The 21,403-nt window shown below is 34.8% G+C and overlaps 2 protein-coding genes across 3 annotated transcripts; one reads left to right on the forward strand and one right to left on the reverse strand.

The window, feature by feature from the left end:
* The first annotated feature begins 7,221 nt into the window (after positions 1–7,221).
* On the forward strand, positions 7,222–11,653 carry LOC140863708 (uncharacterized). Its single transcript, XM_073267316.1, has 6 exons — positions 7,222–7,375; positions 7,492–7,516; positions 7,628–7,708; positions 8,652–8,838; positions 10,410–10,677; positions 11,219–11,653. The coding sequence occupies exons 1-6, from the start codon at positions 7,319–7,321 to the stop codon at positions 11,423–11,425; spliced, it is 825 nt and encodes a 274-aa protein (XP_073123417.1). The 5' UTR covers positions 7,222–7,318; the 3' UTR covers positions 11,426–11,653.
* Positions 11,654–13,574: 1,921 nt separating this feature from the next.
* Positions 13,575–19,844, reverse strand: LOC140863081 (uncharacterized). Of its 2 annotated transcripts, none has more exons than XM_073266230.1 (8): positions 18,885–19,844; positions 18,247–18,597; positions 17,161–17,649; positions 16,938–16,994; positions 16,163–16,318; positions 15,596–15,812; positions 15,047–15,379; positions 13,575–14,534 (listed from the first exon to the last, which is right to left on the reverse strand). In XM_073266230.1, the coding sequence occupies exons 1-8, from the start codon at positions 19,764–19,766 to the stop codon at positions 14,419–14,421; spliced, it is 2,601 nt and encodes an 866-aa protein (XP_073122331.1). In that variant the 5' UTR covers positions 19,767–19,844; the 3' UTR covers positions 13,575–14,418. The 2 variants fall into 2 exon arrangements, with proteins under 2 accessions (XP_073122331.1, XP_073122330.1); XM_073266229.1 differs by having other exon boundaries at positions 18,244–18,597.
* Positions 19,845–21,403: the final 1,559 nt, after the last annotated feature.

Here is a 21,403-nt window from a genome sequence, read left to right on the forward strand (position 1 = left end):
TTTTACCCATCATAATTCACAATGCAAATTTAACAAAACAAATAAAATAATAATTTAAATAATAACAAAGATTGATTGTTGATACGAGATTTAATATAAACACAACATAAAACATATTTTAGATTGTAATAAAAGATTAAAAACTCCTTTTATGTACCGTCAAATTTTCCAACAAAAAAGAACCAATACCATAATAAATTATAATAATAAAAGAATTCAAAATTTTTGAAACTAAAAATAATGACATAAACAATTGTATCAAAAGATTTAAAAAAAAAAGAAGCTAAAACTAAAAAAAATGTATAATACAAACATAGTAAAAATCATCGTACTAAGGAAACATAAGCAATTTTTTTTGTTACAAAAAAGCTAACAAAACAAATATGAATTATAATTTTAATACTAAAATATGCAAGGAATTAAAATCCCGAAGACCAAAGTCCACAAAATCAAATAATTAAAAACCAAAAAAAATTACCAACATACAAGATAAATCACATTCAATAAAAAATGACACTATAATTGACCCACTTTGAGCAACCTTACTCACTTGAATGGATAAATTTATCGAAAAAAGATTTTGTATCCTATAAAAAGAGTTTTTTTGTACACAAAAAAAAAGGATCAAAAGCACAAAAATTAACTTTTCAAATTCTACAAAATATTTAGATGTCCATGTCTCATCTAAATTTTGAATGAAAAAAATATAAAAATATATATATATAATGTAATTTTTTTTAAAAAAATTGAGGCTCCACTCTAGGGGAGGCCCTAGGCAACTGCCTAGGTAGCCTTTCCCTAGGGCCGGCACTGATCTCACGTCACTTTTCACGATGAAAAGTTGTGCACTCCTAACTTGGATAATAGCATGTGAAAATAAGACGACAATAATGATTTAACGAAGATATCAGCTAATCAAAATTTGATAAATCTTGCATCACTCAACTACTCTTGGTAAAATCTTATTTTGCACCAATTCACAATCTGTCTATGTATTTCTACACTCGTTAAAAATGGAGTTGGAAGCTTATGTTGTAGAACATGAACTATTATGTGAACTTTCCTTCAAATAAAAAATAACATAACCTAGGCCTATAAAATTACAGTTTCCTTAAAACATATTCGTCCTCTTCCGGATGTGCTCGGAGGATCACGACGGACGTCTGTTTCCCAGGATACAACTGTAAAACCCTGTAGTCACCTAGCACGAAAGTACTACACCGACGAACTGAAATTATACCGTAACGATATCACGTAAAATGTAATTTAGTAGTTCGTAAAATATCAAAACAACGAACTCAAAAGCTAGAGCGAGCTACTGCATGCACGGACAAAATCAATATTCAAGGTAAGCAGAGCACTCAAGAGCTGAAATTCCATATAAGCATGAGTGCAGCTGCTCAGAAATAACGAAGATAGCAGTAGCAGTAGGCATGTGTACGAGCAAATTTTTGGAGTGCACAGCTGCTTGGGGATGAAGAAGATAGCAGAATAAGCAGCGTGTAGAAATTATCAATTATATTTCGTTAAGAATATCATACTTACACTTTCATAATATAGGCATTCGGACGCACATGTATGGAGAGTCATCAAACAACCGAGCAGTTGGACAATAAATATGGAGGGACATGTGCCATTATAACCAAGAACAAAACGTGTGAACATGTATATATTCAAGGAAGGCGGCGGCCTACAACCATTAAATTCCATTCAATTATTTCAACAATCCCCCACATGAATGGAAATTGAAAGATAGACGTGATAACATTCAACATTTGAAATCCTGCATAGGATATGTAGGTGTTACCCTTTGAACCTTACTTTGTGAAAGCATAGCAATTCACTGGTTGACGGTAAACGCGATGTATTTGAACTGTACATCCGTTCATGTAAACTAAGATATACTTCACACAGGAATCTTCTTGATACAATTCAGTTCTCATGATCGTGTTCGTTTTGACCATGAACACTTGCCTGGTTCTGTGAGAGGGTCTAAAATTGTGCCTTACAATTCCTTCAAAGTTGTTCCACTTCTCTCTCACATAGGTGATTCTATGTTTAATTCCATCAGGATCATTAAAAGCTATATGTTTATCCTCTACATTCACTGTTTTAAAATATGAATAGACTGGAGATTAACCCCCACAGTGATCAACCAAACTAGTGCGGTTAGGTTGTCCCATTGGACCTATTTCTTGGGATCTCCAGTCATCGTAGGTTGGGTTTTCCTTCGCACCAATTTATTCTTTAGGCTTCAGTCTCATTCATTTTGACGATTTTTGAACTAACTCTTTGTTTAACCCTTTGGTTAACGGATCCGCTATATTATCCTTTGATTTTACATAATCAACTGAGATAACTCCAGTTGAGAGTAGTTGTCTAATGGTATTGTGTCTACGATGTATATGTCTAGACTTACCATTATACATATTGTTTTGTGCTCTTCCGATTGCAGATTGGCTATCACAATGAATGCAAATAGCCGGTACAGGTTTTACCCATCCTGGAACATATTCTAAGAATAGACGCAACTATTCAGCCTCTTCAGCACACTTATCAAGTGCTATAAACTCAGATTCCATCGTGGATCTGGCTATTACATTTTGTTTAGAAGATTTCCATGCAATTGCTGCACCTCCTAAAGTGAACACAAATTCACTTGTAGATTTTGAGTCTTTCATCTCAGATATCCAGTTTGCATCATTGTATCCTTCAATAACAGCGGGATATCTAGTATAGTGCAGCCCATTGTCACGAGTGTATCTTAAATACCTTAGCAATCTGATAATTTCTTTCTAGTGGTCAGCTCCTGGATTACTCGCGAATCTGCTCAATTTGCTTACAGCATAGGCTATGTCTGGTCGTGTACAACTCATTAAGTACATCAGACTTCCAATGACTCGAGAGTATTCTAATTGGGAGATACTCTCACCCCGATTTTTAGATAGATGTTGACTTGTATCTATTGGAGTTCTAGTCAATGTAGAGTCATCCTTATTGAATTTTTCAAGAATTATATCCACATAATGTGATTGACTTAGAACCATCCCTTCGGATGTTATATGGATTTTAATTCCAAGAATGACTTTGGCTAATCCCAAATCTTTCATGTAGAATTTTGAGTTCAACAATTTCATAGTGGATTGAATCATCTTATCATTACTTCCGATAATAAGCATGTCATTTACTTAAAGACATAAAATGACATATCTATTTTCAGTGTCTTTAACGTATACACATTTATCACATTCATTGATTTTAAATCCACTTCCTAGCATGACTTTATCAAATTTTTTATGTCATTGTTTTGGTGCTTGCTTTAAGCCATACAAACACTTTACCAATTTACAAACCTTATTTTATTGCCCACGTGCAGAAAATCCCTCAGGTTGTTCTATGTAAATTTCTTCTTCTAAATCTCTATTTAGAAAAGTAGTCTTTACATCCATTTGATGTACTTCAAGATTCCGCAAAAACGGCAATTGCAAGTATCACTCGGATTGAAGTTATTCTCGTCACTGAAGAATAAGTGTCAAAGTAATCAAGTCCTTCACGTTGACGGTAACCCTTGATTACCAATATGGCTTTATACTTATCTATTGTTCCATCTGATTTCATCTTCCTTTTGAAAATCCATTTTGAACCTAGAGGTTTACTTCATGGAGGAAGGTCCACTAGTTCCTATGTATGATTTTGCAAAATAGATTCTATTTCAGAATTTATAGCCTCTTTCCATTGAGGTCCTTCAGATGAATTCACAGCTTCATTGAAGCTTTGAGGTTCACTTTCTATCATGAAAGTGATGAAATCCGGACCAAAGAATTTCTCAATTCTAGCTCTCTTGCTACGTTTAGGTTCAACCTCATGGTTAACCTCTTGTTCCATTGTCTCGTGAGATCTTTTGGATGAACCTGGTTCTTCCTTAGATTTGTAAGGAAACACATTTTCAAAAAATGAAGCATTTCTTGATTTCATTATTGTATTCTTATGAATGTCATGTATTTGTGATTCATATATAATAAATCGATAAGTGCTACTGTTGTGTGCATATCCAATAAAAATACAATCAACAGTTTTAGGTCCAATCTTGACCTTTTTCGGAGTAGGTACAACTACTTTAGCAAGACACCCCCACACTCGCAAATATTGATATGAAGGTGTTCTTCCTTTCCATAACTCATATGGACTTTTATCTTGCTTCTTTCGGGGTACCTTATTTAAAAGATAATTAGCTGTTAGTACAGCTTCTCCCCACATGTTCTGTGATAAACCAGAACTCAATAACAGTGCATTCATCATTTCTTTCAAAGTGCGATTTTTTATCTCTGTAACACCATTTTGCTGAGAAGAATAAGGTGCAGTTCTTTCGTGTCTGATACCATGTTGAGCACAAAACGCAGCAAAAGGTGATTCATACTCACCTCCACGATCACTTCTTAGCACCTTAATTTTCTTATCAAGTTGGTTTTCAACTTCACTTTTATAGTGGACAAATTTTCCAATAGCTTCATCTTTACTTTTAAGAAGATACACATAACAATATTTTGTGATATCATCAATAAAAGTAATGAAGTATTTATTTTCACCACGTGTTTGCACTCCTTTTAAATCACATATATCAGTGTGAATTAAATCAAGGGGTCCATTGTTTCTTTCAATGGATTTGAAAGATGATCTTGTTAGTTTTGTCTCAACACAAATTTCACATTTGTGGTTTTTATCAATATGAAATGTAGGTATGTTTTTCAAGTTAATTAATCTACGAATTGTATCATAATTAACATGTCCGATCTACCATGCCACAAATTGAAAGACTCGAGCAAATAAATAGAGGCATTCACTTTATTTATTTTCGGCTTAATCGCCATTACATTGAGCTTAAACAAGCCATTACAAACATAACTCTTTCCGACAAACATTTCATTTTTAAACAAAACAACTTTGTCTGACTCGAAGACAATGCGAAAACCATGCTTGCTTAAAAGCAAACCGGATATTAGATTTTTTCGAATCTCCGACACATACAACAAATTGTTGAGAGTCACCTCTTTCCCAGACGTCATCTTTAAGATCACTTTTCCTTGTCCTTTGATCTCAGAGGTAGCAGAATTGCCCATAAACAATTTTTCACCATTCTCTGATTTATCAAGAGTAGCAAATATGTCCTTGTCATAACAAACATGACGGGTGGCACCAGTGTCAATCCACCATTCTCTTGGATTTGATCCAACCATATTCACTTCAGAAATGACAGCACATAGGTCCATGTTTAAAACTTTAGATATGTCTCCCATGAGATTTGTCTCACGGTTTCTTTTCGGTTTCTTGCATTCAAAAGATTTGTGGCCTGGACCGCCACAATTATAGCACTTACCAAAAAAACTTCTTTTTGAATGTGTCTTTCTTTGGACCCAACTTGGATCCTCCAGCAGCAAATTTCTTTGCCTTTGAGCTTTTCTTCTGCTCAACAATATTAGCCTTAGCGGCACTTGGAGAATACAATCGTTTTTCAAAACTCTTGTTGTCTTCCTCGATACGAAGTCGAACAATAAGTTCTTCAACATTCATCTCCTTTCGTTTGTGCTTCAGATAATTATTGAAATCATTCCAAGCCGGAGGCAACTTCTCAATAATAGCTGCCACTTGGAAAGTTTCACTAAGCACCATTCCCTCCACGTGTATCTCATGCAAGAGCACTTGTAGTTCTTGAACTTGATTGATCACTGATTTAGAGTCAATCATCTTATAGTCCAAGAATCTACCAACAATAAACTTTTTAGCTCCGGCATCTTCGGCTTTATATTTCCGATCCAAAGACTCCCATAACTCTCGGGCCGTCTTTTTCTCACTATACACGTTGTATAGTGAATCAGCCAAACCATTCATTATATAATTTCTACACAAGAAATTTGAATGGTGTCATGCATCAACTGCACTAGTAGTCTGCACATCTCCCTCAACAGATTAGGGAGCATCCTCAGAGAGGAACTTTGCTAGATTCAAAGTCGTTAGGTAGAACAACATCTTTTGTTGCCACCTTTTGAAATTCAAGCCTTCGAATTTCTCCTGCCTGTCAGCATAGCTTAGAGTCATCGTAGCAGCAGCACCAGGAAGAGTTACCTTTGGAACATTTGAGTGAATAGAATAAGCTTCCATATATGAACTTGATTCACGTAACCAAATGACGAAGAAAGTCTGTTTTAAGTTTCACTGTTTTAAGTTTGTAGAACATGAACTATTACGTGAACTTTTCTTCAAATAAAAAATAACATAACCGAGGCCTGTAAAATTACAGTTTTCTTAAAACAGATTCGTCCTCTCCCGGATGTGCTCGGAGGATCACGACGGACGTCTGTTTCCCAAGATACAACGGTAAAACCCTTTAGTCACCTAGCACGAAGATACTACACCGGCGAACTGAAATTTTACCGTAACGATATCACGTAGAAGGTAATTTAGTAGTTCGTAAAATATCAAAACAACGAACTCAAAAGCTAGAGCGAGCTACTGCATGCACGTACAAAATCAATATTCAAGGTAAACAGAGCACTCAAGAGCTGAAATTCCATATAAGCATGAGTGCAGCTGCTCAGAAATAACGAAGATAGCAGTAGCAGTAGGCATGTGTATGAGCAAAGTTTTGGAGTGCACAGCTGCTTGGGGATGAAGAAGAGAGCAGAAAAAGCAGCGTGTAGAAATTATCAATTATATTTCGTTAAGAATATCATACTTTCACTTCCATAATATAGGCATTCGGACGCACATGTATGGAGAGCCATCAAATAACCGAGCAATTGGATAATAAATATGGAGGGTCATGTGCCATTATAGCCAAGGAACAAAACATATGAACATTTATATATTCAAGGAAGACCGCCATGCCATTATAGCCAAGGAACAAAACGTGTGAACATGTATATATTCAAGGAAGACGACGGCCTACAACCATTAAATTCCATTCAATTATTTCAACATATGTATTGCTATTTGGCTTATTGCCATATGCGAGTATGCCAATATTACATGTTTGAATTTTGATAGGTAGAATCCGTTGTAATACAATCGACGAGGGTAGGTCTAAACAGACGGAAATGGGCTTTCGATACTGTGAATTCGGGTCGAATTGGGTCGGATATCGCTTGTTAATGAACCCGACCCGTTGACCACCTCCCTATTTAAGAAACTATCTCAGAAAATAAAATCCTTGTATATATATATATACAGAATTTGCGAGGCACCGTATCATCAGCTCGTTATTTCACGACTGAGGTCTTGCAATTACAATACAGTTGTTGGATCAAATTCCGAAGTGAAGAAGATGATGTCCGGCAACTATACATCCATTCACAATCAAAACCTCTCCGGATCTGTTCCGGTCGGTATTTACTTCGTTTACCTCACATATCAAGTTTTTTTTTTCTTGCGCCTGATTTGCTGTTATTTCGTGTTATTAATCAATTAATTGATTTCGGAGGAGGTGTTTTTTTGCAGGCAGTTGCCGATCCAGCTGTTATTGGTATAATTTTGATAATTTTTGGGCATTTAGCTCGTATGATTACTGTCACCCGCGGATTCAATTTACTTTGCAGTTAATACGTGTTTTTTTTCCCAATGATATTGCATCCAGAATCGAATCTCCAGACATTTCCGCCTGTAGTTCCTCAGGGGAAGATATCTGGCGGCTCACGACCCCCTCGTGACGCTGACGGTATATTTCTTCTCTAATCATCTTTTGTGTCGGCTAAGTAGGTTTATTGATCTGATACGTGATCAGTGTGAAGTTTTTTTTTTTCTGCGCATTGAAAGAGTACAAGTGTTGTACAATCCTGGTCATAAAGAGCTCAATTAGATGTGAATTTTCAGTTCACTGGATGAATTTATTTTGCAAGCTTTTTATATTGTTTTTAATTCATTAAAAAATTAAAGCGCTTGCCTTGGGGAGTTGATCCCAAAATGGTAGTAGCGATTGGAGAGAATATATGAGCCAGTTATACTTTTGTGAGGTGATATTTCTAGTTTTGTGTAGCCTCTCAGGCTATGCACTATGCAGTGGGTTTCAGTTGTTTGGGGTGCCAAGGGAAATTATCTCTCTTTCTAAAAGATAAGACTCAATAGAAAAATGGGGTAGTTATACTGTTGTTTTGTAGCAGAGACGAGTCGACTCAAGTTGTGTGGTTTGTAGCAGAAACAACTCAAGTTGTGAGTTATCTCACAACTCTCACCTGAATCATGGTTGGCTAAGGGTAAATCTTTGTAAGTTAGCTAATTGGATTGGATTTTGAGTACCTTTTAATAGGGCCTGACTCGCGAGTGTCACATTTTGAGGCACCTGGATAATAGTTGGTCAAGGTTAAATGTACTAAGGTTTTCTAAGTGGATTGAGTTTTAGGTATTTTTAATCACTTCTTATTTTGTGGACCCGTACATATTGAGTTTTATGGTTTTCTTTTTAACTGTGAACGTTAAAGCGGTGATTATCTTGTGAAGAGAATCTCCATAATCACTTATTTTTAGAGGTTGCAAACACTACCTTAGTATTCCTCGAAGCACTTTCTCATTCTTTGTCATATTGGTTTGACTATATTTCTTATTTTTATTGTGCTGCTTTCATGGTCTTTGAACATCAAATTGTAATTTCCATTGTTTTTCAGACACATTTTCCAAATCTGCATCTGGTTCTGATGAGCCCCAGCAAACTTCTTGGTTTCAGTCTTTCACAATTGCTGCATATAGGCCTTATTTTGATGTTGACACATCTGATGTTCTAGAAAGGATGAAATATTCTCTATTTCCTTTCAATGGAAGCTTCAATGAGAAAACTGCCAACCAACCAGATTTGTAAGTTTATCTACTAGCTTAATGTCTGGAATCACCAGTAGTTTGGGCTTGAATACTTGCAAAGTTTTTTTTATTTTAGAGTTAGAAAATCATTATCGAACTTATTCCAGTGAATATATTAATAAAGTTACTTTAATATTCACTTCTATGTTAGGGGTTCTCTGTTTGCATGATTGAATGCTAGTCCAGTTCATCAACCCAAAAAATACAATTGTTAGCTAAGGCAAATCTGCACCTCAAGTGGCATCTCTGTAACCGTATATGCATGACACTGCAACCTCATTATAAACTGTCTCCCTCTCTCTCTTCACACACACACACACGTAATGGTTAGTAGTACATTCAGGTTATGAGGGAAACAAAGCTAACCTGAACGAATTCACTTATGAGAAAGATGAAAATCTGAGACTCCAATCTGACTTTGTGTGGGGACATTGGCGTATACTCATATTTCCTGATAATCCCCAATTATCGCATTTCCTGCTGAACATAAAACCACGGGGAGAATATGGAAAGGAAGTTCTTACGAGGGTCACATCCCTGTTCCTCTGGGGAATAATATGAGCCGATGGTGTATTTTCTAGCAGGCCTTTGTAAACATGGTCTTCTCAAATAGAAGTCTTCTTGCTGCTCTGAGGGATGAGTGCCATTTATCATGGTCTTTGATCAACAAAATAAATATCAAGCATGGCATTAATATTTCAATTTGGTGATTTTTGATTAAGATATTCAGGTTCTGCTGTGTATGCATTTCTTTGTTTGTTGGTTGTGCACTTGTGCTTCTAGGTTGCAATGTTACTGATTTTTGTTCTTGTATGTTTCCTCTTCCTATACCTTTGGTGGAAATTCAAATCCTGTATCACCCATGCAAATGAATTTAATTATTTTAGAATGCTACACTTATATCTAACGTTCTTGTTAGCACCAGGAGACGTAGAGCACTTTTATCTTCGTTTTTATTGTTTACCCTTTTTAGTATGCGTTAGGCCATTATGATGATTGTGAGTTGGAAATAACGATTCATATTCCCCTTACACCTATCAAAAGTGAAAAGATTGTGACCCTAGAAAAGTTTGGTGGCGTAAATATCCTTGGCAGGACATATTAATTTGGCCTTGTTTTTCATTCTCATGTGAGGCTACTGAGGGCGTAGGCAACTTGATGGGTGTGTATTCAACAAGAGGGTGCCAATTTTGTATAACTGAAAAGTTGAGTGTATATTTGACACCTAGTAGATATAAAATAGCTTGTGTATAACAGAAAATGACATTGACACTATAATTGATAGTGATGCAAACTTAGCATATTTTTTATCACCGTGTGAAGAATTGTTTTGAATTTTGAATTTTTTACATCTTATTTAATTCATATAAGCTGGCAATTCAGTAATGGCATTTAAGGGTCATATCAGCCTGTATTATTCTTTTCCTTATTTTTATTCACGCACTAATTGGAAACTACATCAGTTAAATTTAAAAAAAACAGCGTATAAAAATTAAAACATGTTTTATTTGTTGTCAGTTTGCTTGCTTTCAAAATAAGCGTCATTATGAATCTGTCATGGTGTTCAGGTATGGACCTTTCTGGATCTGCACCACCTTAATATTCGTGGCGGCTTCCATTGGTACATTTGTCACCTATATAACACACAAACTGCAAAAAAAGGAATGGGATTATGATATTAATCTGGTTACGTGGTCTGCGGGTTTGTTCTATGGCTATGTTACTATAGTGCCTCTACTCTTGTATGTAGTCCTCAAATACTTCTCAGCTCCATCTGGTTTTGCCCAGCTGCTTTGTCTCTATGGCTACTCTCTGTTTGTCTTCATTCCTGCTTTGGTAAGCTTAAAGCTACATTTTTTTCCTCATGGTTTAACACTTTTGTGCTCTCAATGCATGATCTTTCTTACGCATTATGATTTACCTCCATGCAACCAATGTTGCTGTTCTGTAGTAAAGTTTTGAGTCCTTCAAACTATTTATACTTCCTTTTACTTCTAAGTATGTAATTTTGTTGTATAGTCTAAATATTTGAGCAATTTACGTTACATATTCGATGCTTTTCACTCTGGCCATTTCAATTCCTGTTTCACGATCAGTCGACGGTAAATCATCTGTTCAGTGGTTTACAACGTTCCCAAAATTCCATCATCTGGACCGCGTGAAGTATTTCTCGTGACTCTTTTAAAGAATTTATTGATCTGCAAGAAAATTCAGTTGGCGGTTAGATGGAAAATATCGTTCTTATCTCCATCAAAAGCCAACTTTTGAATTTTATTAGTTAAAAATTAAAATACTCTGCTGAGATTAATCTAGTTTTCAATGCTAATGTAGTAACTCAACCTGACGTGTTCTAATTCTTCTAACTTCTTCAATGCAGTGTTTGTCTGTTGTTCCGTTTGAAATCTTCAGATGGGTCGTAGCTGGTGTGGCGGGTTTAATGTCTGCTACATTTGTTGCTATTAACCTCAGAAACCACATCAAGTCTGCAGGTGAAAGCTGGGTTTTGATTGTAGCTGCTATATTCTTGTTGCAGCTAGCTCTTGCTTTGGTCCTCAAGTTCTACTTGTTCAACATCACCATATAACCACGAGCAATTGTAGCCATTGGTGGTATCAACGAGGTACTGATCTGCAGTGATCATGGTCCTTTTTTTGGATCAAATATATATAGATATAGCTTCATCGTGTTATGAAAACCATTTGTATTCATTCAATCTTTATGATTTGTCATTTATAATTGTAAAATCGGTATTCTTTTTCTATGACATTTGAATCTGGAGAGGTCTGATACGTGCGTCGAATTTAATCGAGTATGTCTTTGGTTCGGATGAAGATTTTGTAGTATTTTTGGTATCTTTACCTCTCTTCATTGATGTCACTTCCAAATTCCTATTTGAGACTTTAATTCAGATTAGCATAATGCTAAGGATAAATCCAACATACATATATCGATATTTACATAATGTAATTTTGTGTTGAATTTTTTGTGATATAAAATTAATTTACATATATTAATGTACATGTGGTATCATTCTTCATACTATGTTATGAGCCTGGAAAGAATCACGCAAGTATTTCTCATTCAAACATTAAGTTTTTGATCGATATTTGACCTTTTCCTTCGTGTCCTTTAAGGTAGGTGGTTTTGCGCTTTGCATCCTAAATTTTCAAGTTCACGATGCAATGTTAATACCTTAATCAAGAGTGTAAATTAACCAATAATTTGGAAAATAATATTTGTTTTTTTTCGTATTGGCTATTTCAATATTTTTCAAACATATTCATTTATTTAACATTGTTATTACCTATTGAATTATGTTGAATAAAATCAATCTTTCGACATAGTCGCACATTGATTTTGTCATTATCATTATTCAATATTTGAGAATAACAATCTAAATTGGCAAATACAGCCAAATCCAATTCCGATATGGTTGAATGCCGCAAAGTCCAACCACGCCAGTTAATTGAAGGGTGTGGATTGCTTTGCAAAACATGCATTAGCCATCTCGATCAAACTCGGAACAATAATCCGAAAGTGTTGAAATTTGATCCCAACACTACAAGAAGAATCAGTTCTGAATACTTGACAGAAAACGATCTAATTGTGCCACAAAAAGATTTTAGTTGTAGTTTTGTAATTACTATCGAACATTGATTGTACATACTTTCCCAAATGCCTAAATTTGAAATTTTCTGTGGAATAAAATCGATCATTCTTGGTACAAGGACTAACACAGATTGTTCGAAAATAATAACATAACCATAACATTTTGACTTAAATAAGGATCAAAATATTTGTCTACAATGAGTCGGTGCCCCCACATCCGAACTCAGCTGCACGCTTAGCAGCACTCATCACCAATATCTGGAATGCTTTTTTTTGCTAATGTTCAGAAATTTTTAACCAATCCCTTTTTATCCAATGAAAATGCAGAGTTATTAAACGGGACAAAAATATTATTACGATAAAACTTTTATGGGCTTTCAAAAATTTCATTCCTAATTATTTCTAAAATCATTCCACAGCTTTCTGTAGACAACATTTTTACCATGGTTGAGAGCCAAATCGAAGAAAAGGATCTCACTGGTTAATAAAGGATAAAGATAATTTGGTAACTCATATATATATATATATATATATATATATATATATATATATATAAAGAGTAATTTTCAGCTGCCCAACCATTCCTGCCCACCTGGTCCCCGACCACCGGGTTTTAGTTGTTTTTTTTTTAATTTTTCGCATAACTAAAACCCGGTATCGGGGACGAGTTGGGCATCATTGGTTGGACAGCTGAAAATTTCTATATATATATACATATATATCTTAAAATGTGTAAACAAAATAAGCATTTGCGATTGTAGGATGAAAAGCCACACACCTTCACTTTTCACCAAAATTAACAAGATGAAACAGAAAATAAGCAGCAACCTCAGAAGATGATTCTTTCTTCTTGTCACTATTAGTAACATCAACATCACTGCAAACTGCTTAAATCTACCTCTCCATAATTTTTGTTCAGCGCGCATTTTTTACTCATGTCACCATTTTCGATTCCGATAGCTGCTTTTGTATGTTTCACACACACACACACATATGTATGCACAATTTTGAACCTAAAATACACACTGACCATTAGAAGAATAACTCAGAAAACAAATATCAGCAAGATATTCCATCAACAAACAATATACATTTCAATAAGCTATCATTCCAGCAATTCTGATCACATAAAAAAAGTATTTGCAGTTGAAGGAACAGTTTGATTGCACACAATATATAGAGAATAGGAGCTAGTGTTATAGATTTCGATACTAACCAAATTTGGTTTGCCAGAACCTTGAGAAGCAGGGGCCAATCAGCCCTTCATCCAACAGTGTAGATCTTCTGCGAAAGGAAAAATATGAATTCCTTATTCCGTTACAAATCAAAATTGCAAATTAGCGCGGAAGGATCAAATCCTGAGTTGTAATATCATATAGAGGAAGGAGCACTTTTTAAGCACTTGGTATAGCTTACCTTCATTAAAATTGAGAGGGGAGATCTGACAAAAGGAACACAAGACAGAAAAAAAAGAAAAGAAAAAAGAAACATTGTGTTACTGTGATCAATAGAAATCACCTATAAACTGATTCAAGATTCCGTTTCAATTTCCTGAGAGAAAAAGTAGTCACGAATGATACAAAATTTGGTATTTGCCCGAAGGCTACTTGTACAAAAACTATACACTTTTGCAATGAAAAACAGTACAACCACCATTTACTATACATTGTATAGGAGAGGAAGCCTCGTGAAATAAGAATCTCTAAATAATAAATCGAACAAAAAAAAATCTAGAAAAATTATGGAAGCTCCTTAACTTTGATCCAACTGTATGATCTCCCCAACACAAGCACTGGTACAAACAAGTATATTTTGACTCCAAAATAGTATCCCCGTTTTCGTTGTGATGTATCAACAACAGGTCGGAGGGGTGTTAAACTGCGCAGCTTGCCGTATGACTTGCTAGAACAGTGATTTAGCAGCACATTGGAGATATGGGTCATTGGTGTTTCATGTACTGCTTGTTTTTTATGGACCAAAGCGTAACCGTGGCAACTTTGGAGGAGTACAGCTTATCAAATTTGCCCACAAATTTGCAATGGTGACAAAGTAGCACTCATCTCCCCACTTTATGATCTTCACTCCTGGTTTAGATATAAAGGAGGAAATTAAAAATCACACACTGAACAGCATTGAAAGATATTCACAAAATCAGTGATAGATCATATAAATGTGACCAACTGCAACACAGTCATTGGTGAGGTGAAAACAGAAAATTGGCCATCAAGGGAAACCAATACTGTCAACAATATAACATTTATTTTAAATTTTCTTTTTCTTCTTTGTTCTCGAAAGCCTTTTGACATCAATTCTATCCATACACATAATTTGAGATTTAGGTTCTGGTAAATGTTTTGAAAGTTGTCGTTTCTGTTACATTTGAGAAATTTTATACTGACTTCTTCCAATTACTCGAAATTTTGGGTCTTGAAGATGCTTCAATGTTTTCTTTGAAGAAAAAAAAGCTCATATAGAATCACAAATCAAGAGACAAACATTCATCTGTATCTGCTGATAAAGGAGAGCCAGTTTCTGCAAACATGCAATGAGTTTTTGTAAAAGGAGAAGGATTGAGTTGTCATTAAAAAATGTCTACCTGGTGCCACTCCCGCCGTTAGCATTGATAGTCCACATAATGAATCTTTTTCCATGAAAACATAGTTTTGAAGTGCAGTTGCATCAAGACCACGGATGTCTTTAATGGACTTGAATAACAATGCATCCTCTGAAGCAGTAGATACTTGTACACTAGAAAGGGCTTCTTCAAGTCCAGAATTTGACCACAGAGCATGGCATTCCCTTAGAAGAATGTATATGCTAGAGAAATCTATGGAACATGATATTGTCCAAGGCTTAAAAAGCTTGGCCGAAGCTCCGAGAATCACTACCACTCTGTAGATCTGTCCAAGTTCTACAATAAAATTTCTTCCTGTAACAGCAACAGTTTCAGAGAGGGTTAAAATGGCAAAGTAAATATCCATACAAATAATATCAGCGGCATTCATCATCTTTCTTCTACGCGTAAGAATTGATATTACTGTCAATATGAATAAACTTACTTGAAACCAAAATGTATTCATTACAGAAAATATCAATAACGTCAAATGGATCCTTGCAACAAGATTAAGAAATAGAGGTTTGATACCTTGTGTTTCAGCTAGTAACCGACTCTGAATATGCTTCTCTGTTGCTTTAGCCCAAATTGAGGCACCTTCTTTTAATTCTTGGGCACATACGGAGATTATGTCAGACCATACAGAAATATACGTGGTTTTTTCCTCAGATGTCCCTAACGTCAAAATCTTAAGCATGGAGCTTGTATGTCTAATGAGTTCCATAGCATATTTCAGATCCTTCTCCACCTATGCCCAGAAAAGTATTTCGTAAGAAATAAAATTGTTATTTTCCATGCGTGCAGAAAGAAATATGTAATATAGTTAAATTGAAAAGTCAATCAGTCAATTCTTAACTGAATAGAGATAAACTGAAAAATCTCTCAACTATAACGGAAGTGGAAAAGCAAAAGAAGAAACTGAAACAATCTGTGACACAATAAAACTATAAAAGGATACTTCAATCAAAAAATAATTTCCCATGAGTGGCTAAGATAATATGCCTATTCTAGAATATATATATCCGTAAATCTTATTCTATCAGCTTTTCAATACTATACATAAAAAAATATGTACGAAACTCTGAATTAACTACATACCCGTAGTAATTTTTCTGATAAATGATACTCTGACTCCAGTATTTGAAATTGTGGCTCGACCAAAATTTCGATGAGCTCGCTGAGATAACTATGGGTTGAGGCTTGATCCTGCTTATCAAAGAGGTGATCCATTTGTTCAAGTTCCTTGCAAGCCATCTATACAAGGTTTCAACACAGTTAGAGTTAGAATGGTGAAGTTTGATCCGATTATATTTAGTTTCTAATGTTCAGCGAAATTATAGCATCGCACCACTGATTATCAGATAAAAGAATAAACATTTTTATCTAAAAATTGTCACATGTCATCGACACATAGCCAGCCACTTTAAAACACTAAATTCTCTTTTTCCTTTTCTTTGGGAAAAAAAAAAAAGACACTCTTTTTAACATCACTAAACTACAAAAAACATGAATTAAAAATTGAAACAACTCTCAGAAAGGTTGTAATTAGTTTATTCTTTATATACATTAACTCACTACTGTATTAGTACAAACACACTATCAAGCTGACTTGGCATCATGAGATCCAGTAACAAATGTATTTTGACAAATAGGAGATATATAAACAACAACCAAACTTCAAGAAAGTTCGAAAATTATCACCAATCATAGAACCAAAGTATTGTAGTAATCACAGTCGCATGGTTGCAATTTGCAATGTACAACTACTATAGGAACAAATCCGTCTTTCTGACGAAGATCCCAGAAAAAACATAAAAGTTCATAATGGCAATAGAAGCCTATGCTACGAGGTGGCAAGCACTCAGATTATTACCTGGAACTCTCGGGTAAGATCTGCAAAGCTTGCATCTTCACTATTACCTTGAGATTGCTAGTAACACAGAGAGGAATACAGAAAATTAGCATTAATATAATAGGATGCACAAATATGAACGAGTTGCATCGAAATCAGCGGGAAAGTTTATCTAAAAACAAACTATCAAACTCATTCACAGTGACAAGAATATCGAAAAAAGTTTGTTGACACTCATGCATACCTTTAGGTGTTCGGCATGGTTTTTAGAAACAACGCATAACACTTCCTTTAATTTAGAATAAAACTCCAAATGATTGTTCAGCTTCATCTTGAAAGAAGTTTGTAGATACGCATCCCCAAAGCTATAAGGAGATGTCTTGTTGTCCCCACTCCCCTGTGAGAACGAATCCTTAAAATCCCAAGAAGTATCATCAAGATGATCACCATCATTCCCTAGGTTGGAGCTGGTCATTGAACTGGAGAGGTTCAACTCGACCGTGATTGGTTCTTGGGTAGTGTTTAAAGAAGTCTTCTCAGTTTGGTTGTATAAACTTGATATCAGATCATTGATAGAAATAACTGATTTAGAAATATGATTATCACTCTCAGGATTAGACTGGTGCACAAAAGCATCTTGAGCATCTAGATAACCATCACTTTCTGGCTCTTCATTGCCAAAAATAGACATGGGGAGCGCGCTTCTGTGAACATTTAAGTTTGTATCCTTCCTCTAGAAAGTAAATAATCAAAATCAGCAGAAGAAAATCATGAAGAAAGAAAAATTCAATTTCCTTTTTGTGAGGAATAAATGTAAGTATGCCATGAAATAACCTCGACTAGTAGATGAGCCGATCTTTTTTCTAAGTTAGAGAGTGCAAAACCTAAAAAAATAAGGTGTGCATTCATACGATCAAATAAATTCTAAAGTGCGTAAAGAAGTTTTTTTTTTTTTTTTGGATGAGAAACGATAATATAAAAGTGTGTAAAGAAGTTGAAAAACACACACCAACCATCTTTAAACTAAGAAAGACTGAACAACAGGATTGGATTACAAGGAAATATGTGGATGGCAGCAATGAGATTGCAGATGAAGGGTAAAATCAATTTTATCGGTTGCTTTTTCATTCACAGCTCAAGTTACTAACTCAAACATCTAAAAACCTCAACTGGATTTTTCTATCAGGTTTGATATGTCTTCGAAGGAAAAAATAGCATATTTTAGATTGTTTCATGGTTTGTGAAACAAACTAAAACTTTACAAAACACTATCCTGTAATACAATAGTCCGCCAGTCACGAATAAAAGGGACACACGAGTGACTAACCACCTGCTCTGGCTTAGTTTCTGCGAAGGCACCAGTAAACTCTCCAAAATCTTCATCAAAATCAGAACTTTCAACATCTGCGCTGGGATTCAAGATAAGTTCTGTATCATTTTCCTTGATTTTTGAATCATAATTGCTCACTTTGCTTGGCTGGGTACTGATTAACTCTACATCCTGGGAACCATGAGAACCAGCAGTTGATGCGGCAAAAGTGTCTACAAATCTGGTTGACGCAGCAAATAGGTCTATAGATTCCTTCGCAGGCTCAAACCAATTGTATATTTCATTTGAGCTACTCACACTTCCAGGTGAGAATGCATCAATTGCAGAAACATCGTGTGGAGTGAAGTCAGCCTTGGAACAAAGCAAAACACATTTAGTTAACCAAATGAGAGCCACTGCATCTTATGAGTTCACTTCAATATGTGTAAAGATATTGACAGCCGGAGCAAGTAATGATCCAATCACGCCATAATTGATTCTATTTTATACAAAAACGTTAGTATCACAAAAAAGTGCGGATCTTGGCCTTCCAGTACATTTAAAATCACATGATTCCAATATAAATGACGAGAAATTAACAATTACTATCTCAACAGAACTTCAGTTTATTTGTCAACATTACAGGAATCACTCATTACCTGATTACTCAAATCTACAGTCTTGGGTTCTGAATATGCATCTTGAAATTCCCATCCATCGTCATCACCATCATCATCAGGCGGAGGAGCATGAGCTGCCAAACTTGACGTACGATCATTCACATCCAAATCGGGACCAGATGTTTTGACGTTTGGATTTGATGCGTTTGAGTTAGAGCTGGATTCATTCAAATCCAGACTCCACGTACCAAGCAGGTCATATTTATGATCCGGATCAAACCCCTTTGCCTCGAAACTGAACTCGTTATTACCATTCTGTGTGAGGTGACTCTGATCACTTCTGTCTACCTTCCCATCAATGTGAATATTTTTCGAACCAGAAGAGTCCGATCTTGCCACATTCAGATCTGAATGGGAATGAAATCCATTCTCAACCAAAATCGAATCTTTTTTAATCAAATTGAACCTATCTGCAGACTTGGAATCAGGCCCATTTTCCCCATTGATCTCCGAAGAGCGGGTGAACAGATTACCAGCACTGAGATTCTTCGAGTTCGAAGCATTATTCGCAGTAAAAACCTCATTGGAGTTTGCCGCACTAACATTGCTTCTCCCTAGATTGAAATCCGCAGCATCCTTACCTTGTCGCCCTTCTTCTTCCTCAGCATCCCCAAACAACGAAAGCGGCAACGCACCACTCGGCTTCACCCATCGAGGCGTCGGCGCCAATGGAGAATTTCCTTTGCCAGTAAAGGAATTGATAGGAGGATCGGCGAATTGAGATTGCTGCGGAGATTTGACGAAATCGCCCCACTCATCATCGTCGGCAACTGGATTGGATCGAGAATCCAGGGCGGCGAGAGGGTGGCTGGGGCGGAAGGAAGAGAAAGCGAATTCTCCGAAGGCGAAGTCCCCCGCCATTGCCCAAACGACGAGGACACGGAGAAATGCTTTCAACACAATTATGCGCGATTGCGTTTCACGCGCCTCGGCTTATATTCTATGCATACCTTCCGTAGATTCATTTTCTAGATTTTCAGAATCCCATATTTGAATTTTGATATAACCAAATTTGTACAACAATTTTTATATCACAAAAAATTCAATATAAAATTTTAATTTATCAAAACTCACGATACATTGAATGCAAAATCTCACGATATAATATCAAAATCTCACGAGATAATAACAAAATATCACGACATAATTGTTGTAAATATCGTTGTACGATATATTAGTTGTACCTCTACAATTATTCTACAATTTCAAAATAAAAAAAAAATCCCATCAATTACATTAATTTTTCTGTTGCCCAATGTCAATCCATTTCATAAATATATTCATAATAATTATGATCGGTGATCGTGACACACGAATTGCACATACATATATTCAATAAAGTTTTATAAAACTAAAAAATAACAGAAGAAAATTTATTATTTGGTGTAATTTTTATGGTTTTTTTTGGTTGAATAATTTGTAGATAGCTGAAAGAAAACAATTGGATAAGTGTTTGAATTTTTTTAAAAAAAAATAATTGTAAAAAAGATAAATTGAGGGAATATAAATTTTAAATTAATCAGTAATATATTTTTATATTTAATAAATAATTAATACTTATGTGCATGTGTTGCACGCGCCTGACGGTCTGTATTTTTTTTAAAAAAAATTGTAAAATTAAAAAAATACGAAAAAATAATTTTTCATTTATAATCACCAAAACACAACATATACATCAATTTTTTGGTTTAGTCTATGTCAGCACATAGGCACTGTCCATGTGCTGCATCCAAGGGCTCAATTTTTTTACATTTGAGATGTTAATGTGAACATCTCAAATGCAAAAAAATGTGGGCAGTTGGATCCCCATTCAGACACTGTCAGAATGAAGTAGCATAGACTAAACCAATTTGGAGGCAAATGACATTTTTTTTTTTGAAAAAAGACGTCAAAAATCATAAAATGAATATTATTTTGGTAAATAAAAAAACATACAAAAAGAAATTAATCATATAAAATGAATAATATGTCCAATAATTTTATATCAAAATCGGCAAACAAGAATCTCACGGAGTTTTAATGACTTTTAGTGACTTTTTAAAATGATACACTTTTGTGGAGTTGATGGATTTTTATTAACTTTTATAGAATCTCACGGATTTATAAATAGATTTCCGTGGATTCTTTGTAGACTTTTGCAGGACTTTTATAGAGATTTGTAAACTTTTCATACAATTACATTAATTTCTATATTTAATATATCTTATTATTTTTATTTTTTTCTTTGAAATAATAATTATTTGACATAAATAATAATTTTATTTGAAATATATTTTTAATTTATTGATGAAATGGATTTCATTTATTTAAAATGTGTATATATATATATATATATTAATGAAACAAAAATATAAACTAAAAACTTTGCGATTCTGTAAAGTTATTTTTTAAAAAAAAAACATATGATAACTTATAAATTATTTTATCAATTATATCATAAAAATTTATTTGTAAATTTTTATTTTTTATCATGTTTGTTATCCGCTATTCAAATATTT

This window comes from Henckelia pumila, chromosome 4 (genome assembly GCF_033568475.1).
Source record: "Henckelia pumila isolate YLH828 chromosome 4, ASM3356847v2, whole genome shotgun sequence".
Lineage (NCBI taxonomy): Eukaryota > Viridiplantae > Streptophyta > Magnoliopsida > Lamiales > Gesneriaceae > Henckelia > Henckelia pumila.

Coding starts and splice junctions, on each gene's coding strand:
- LOC140863081 (XM_073266229.1), bottom strand. CDS start 19,766: ATGGCGGGGGACTTCGCCTTCGGAGAATTCGCTTTCTCTTCCTTCCGC. Junction 15,380..15,595: donor GTTACTAGCTGAAACACAAG/GTATCAAACCTC, acceptor TTGCTGTTACAG/GAAGAAATTTTATTGTAGAA. Junction 14,535..15,046: donor AACGGCGGGAGTGGCACCAG/GTAGACATTTTT, acceptor TATCTAAACCAG/GAGTGAAGATCATAAAGTGG.
- LOC140863708 (XM_073267316.1), top strand. CDS start 7,319: ATGATGTCCGGCAACTATACATCCATTCACAATCAAAACCTCTCCGGA. Junction 7,376..7,491: donor ACCTCTCCGGATCTGTTCCG/GTCGGTATTTAC, acceptor GTTTTTTTGCAG/GCAGTTGCCGATCCAGCTGT. Junction 7,709..8,651: donor ACCCCCTCGTGACGCTGACG/GTATATTTCTTC, acceptor ATTGTTTTTCAG/ACACATTTTCCAAATCTGCA.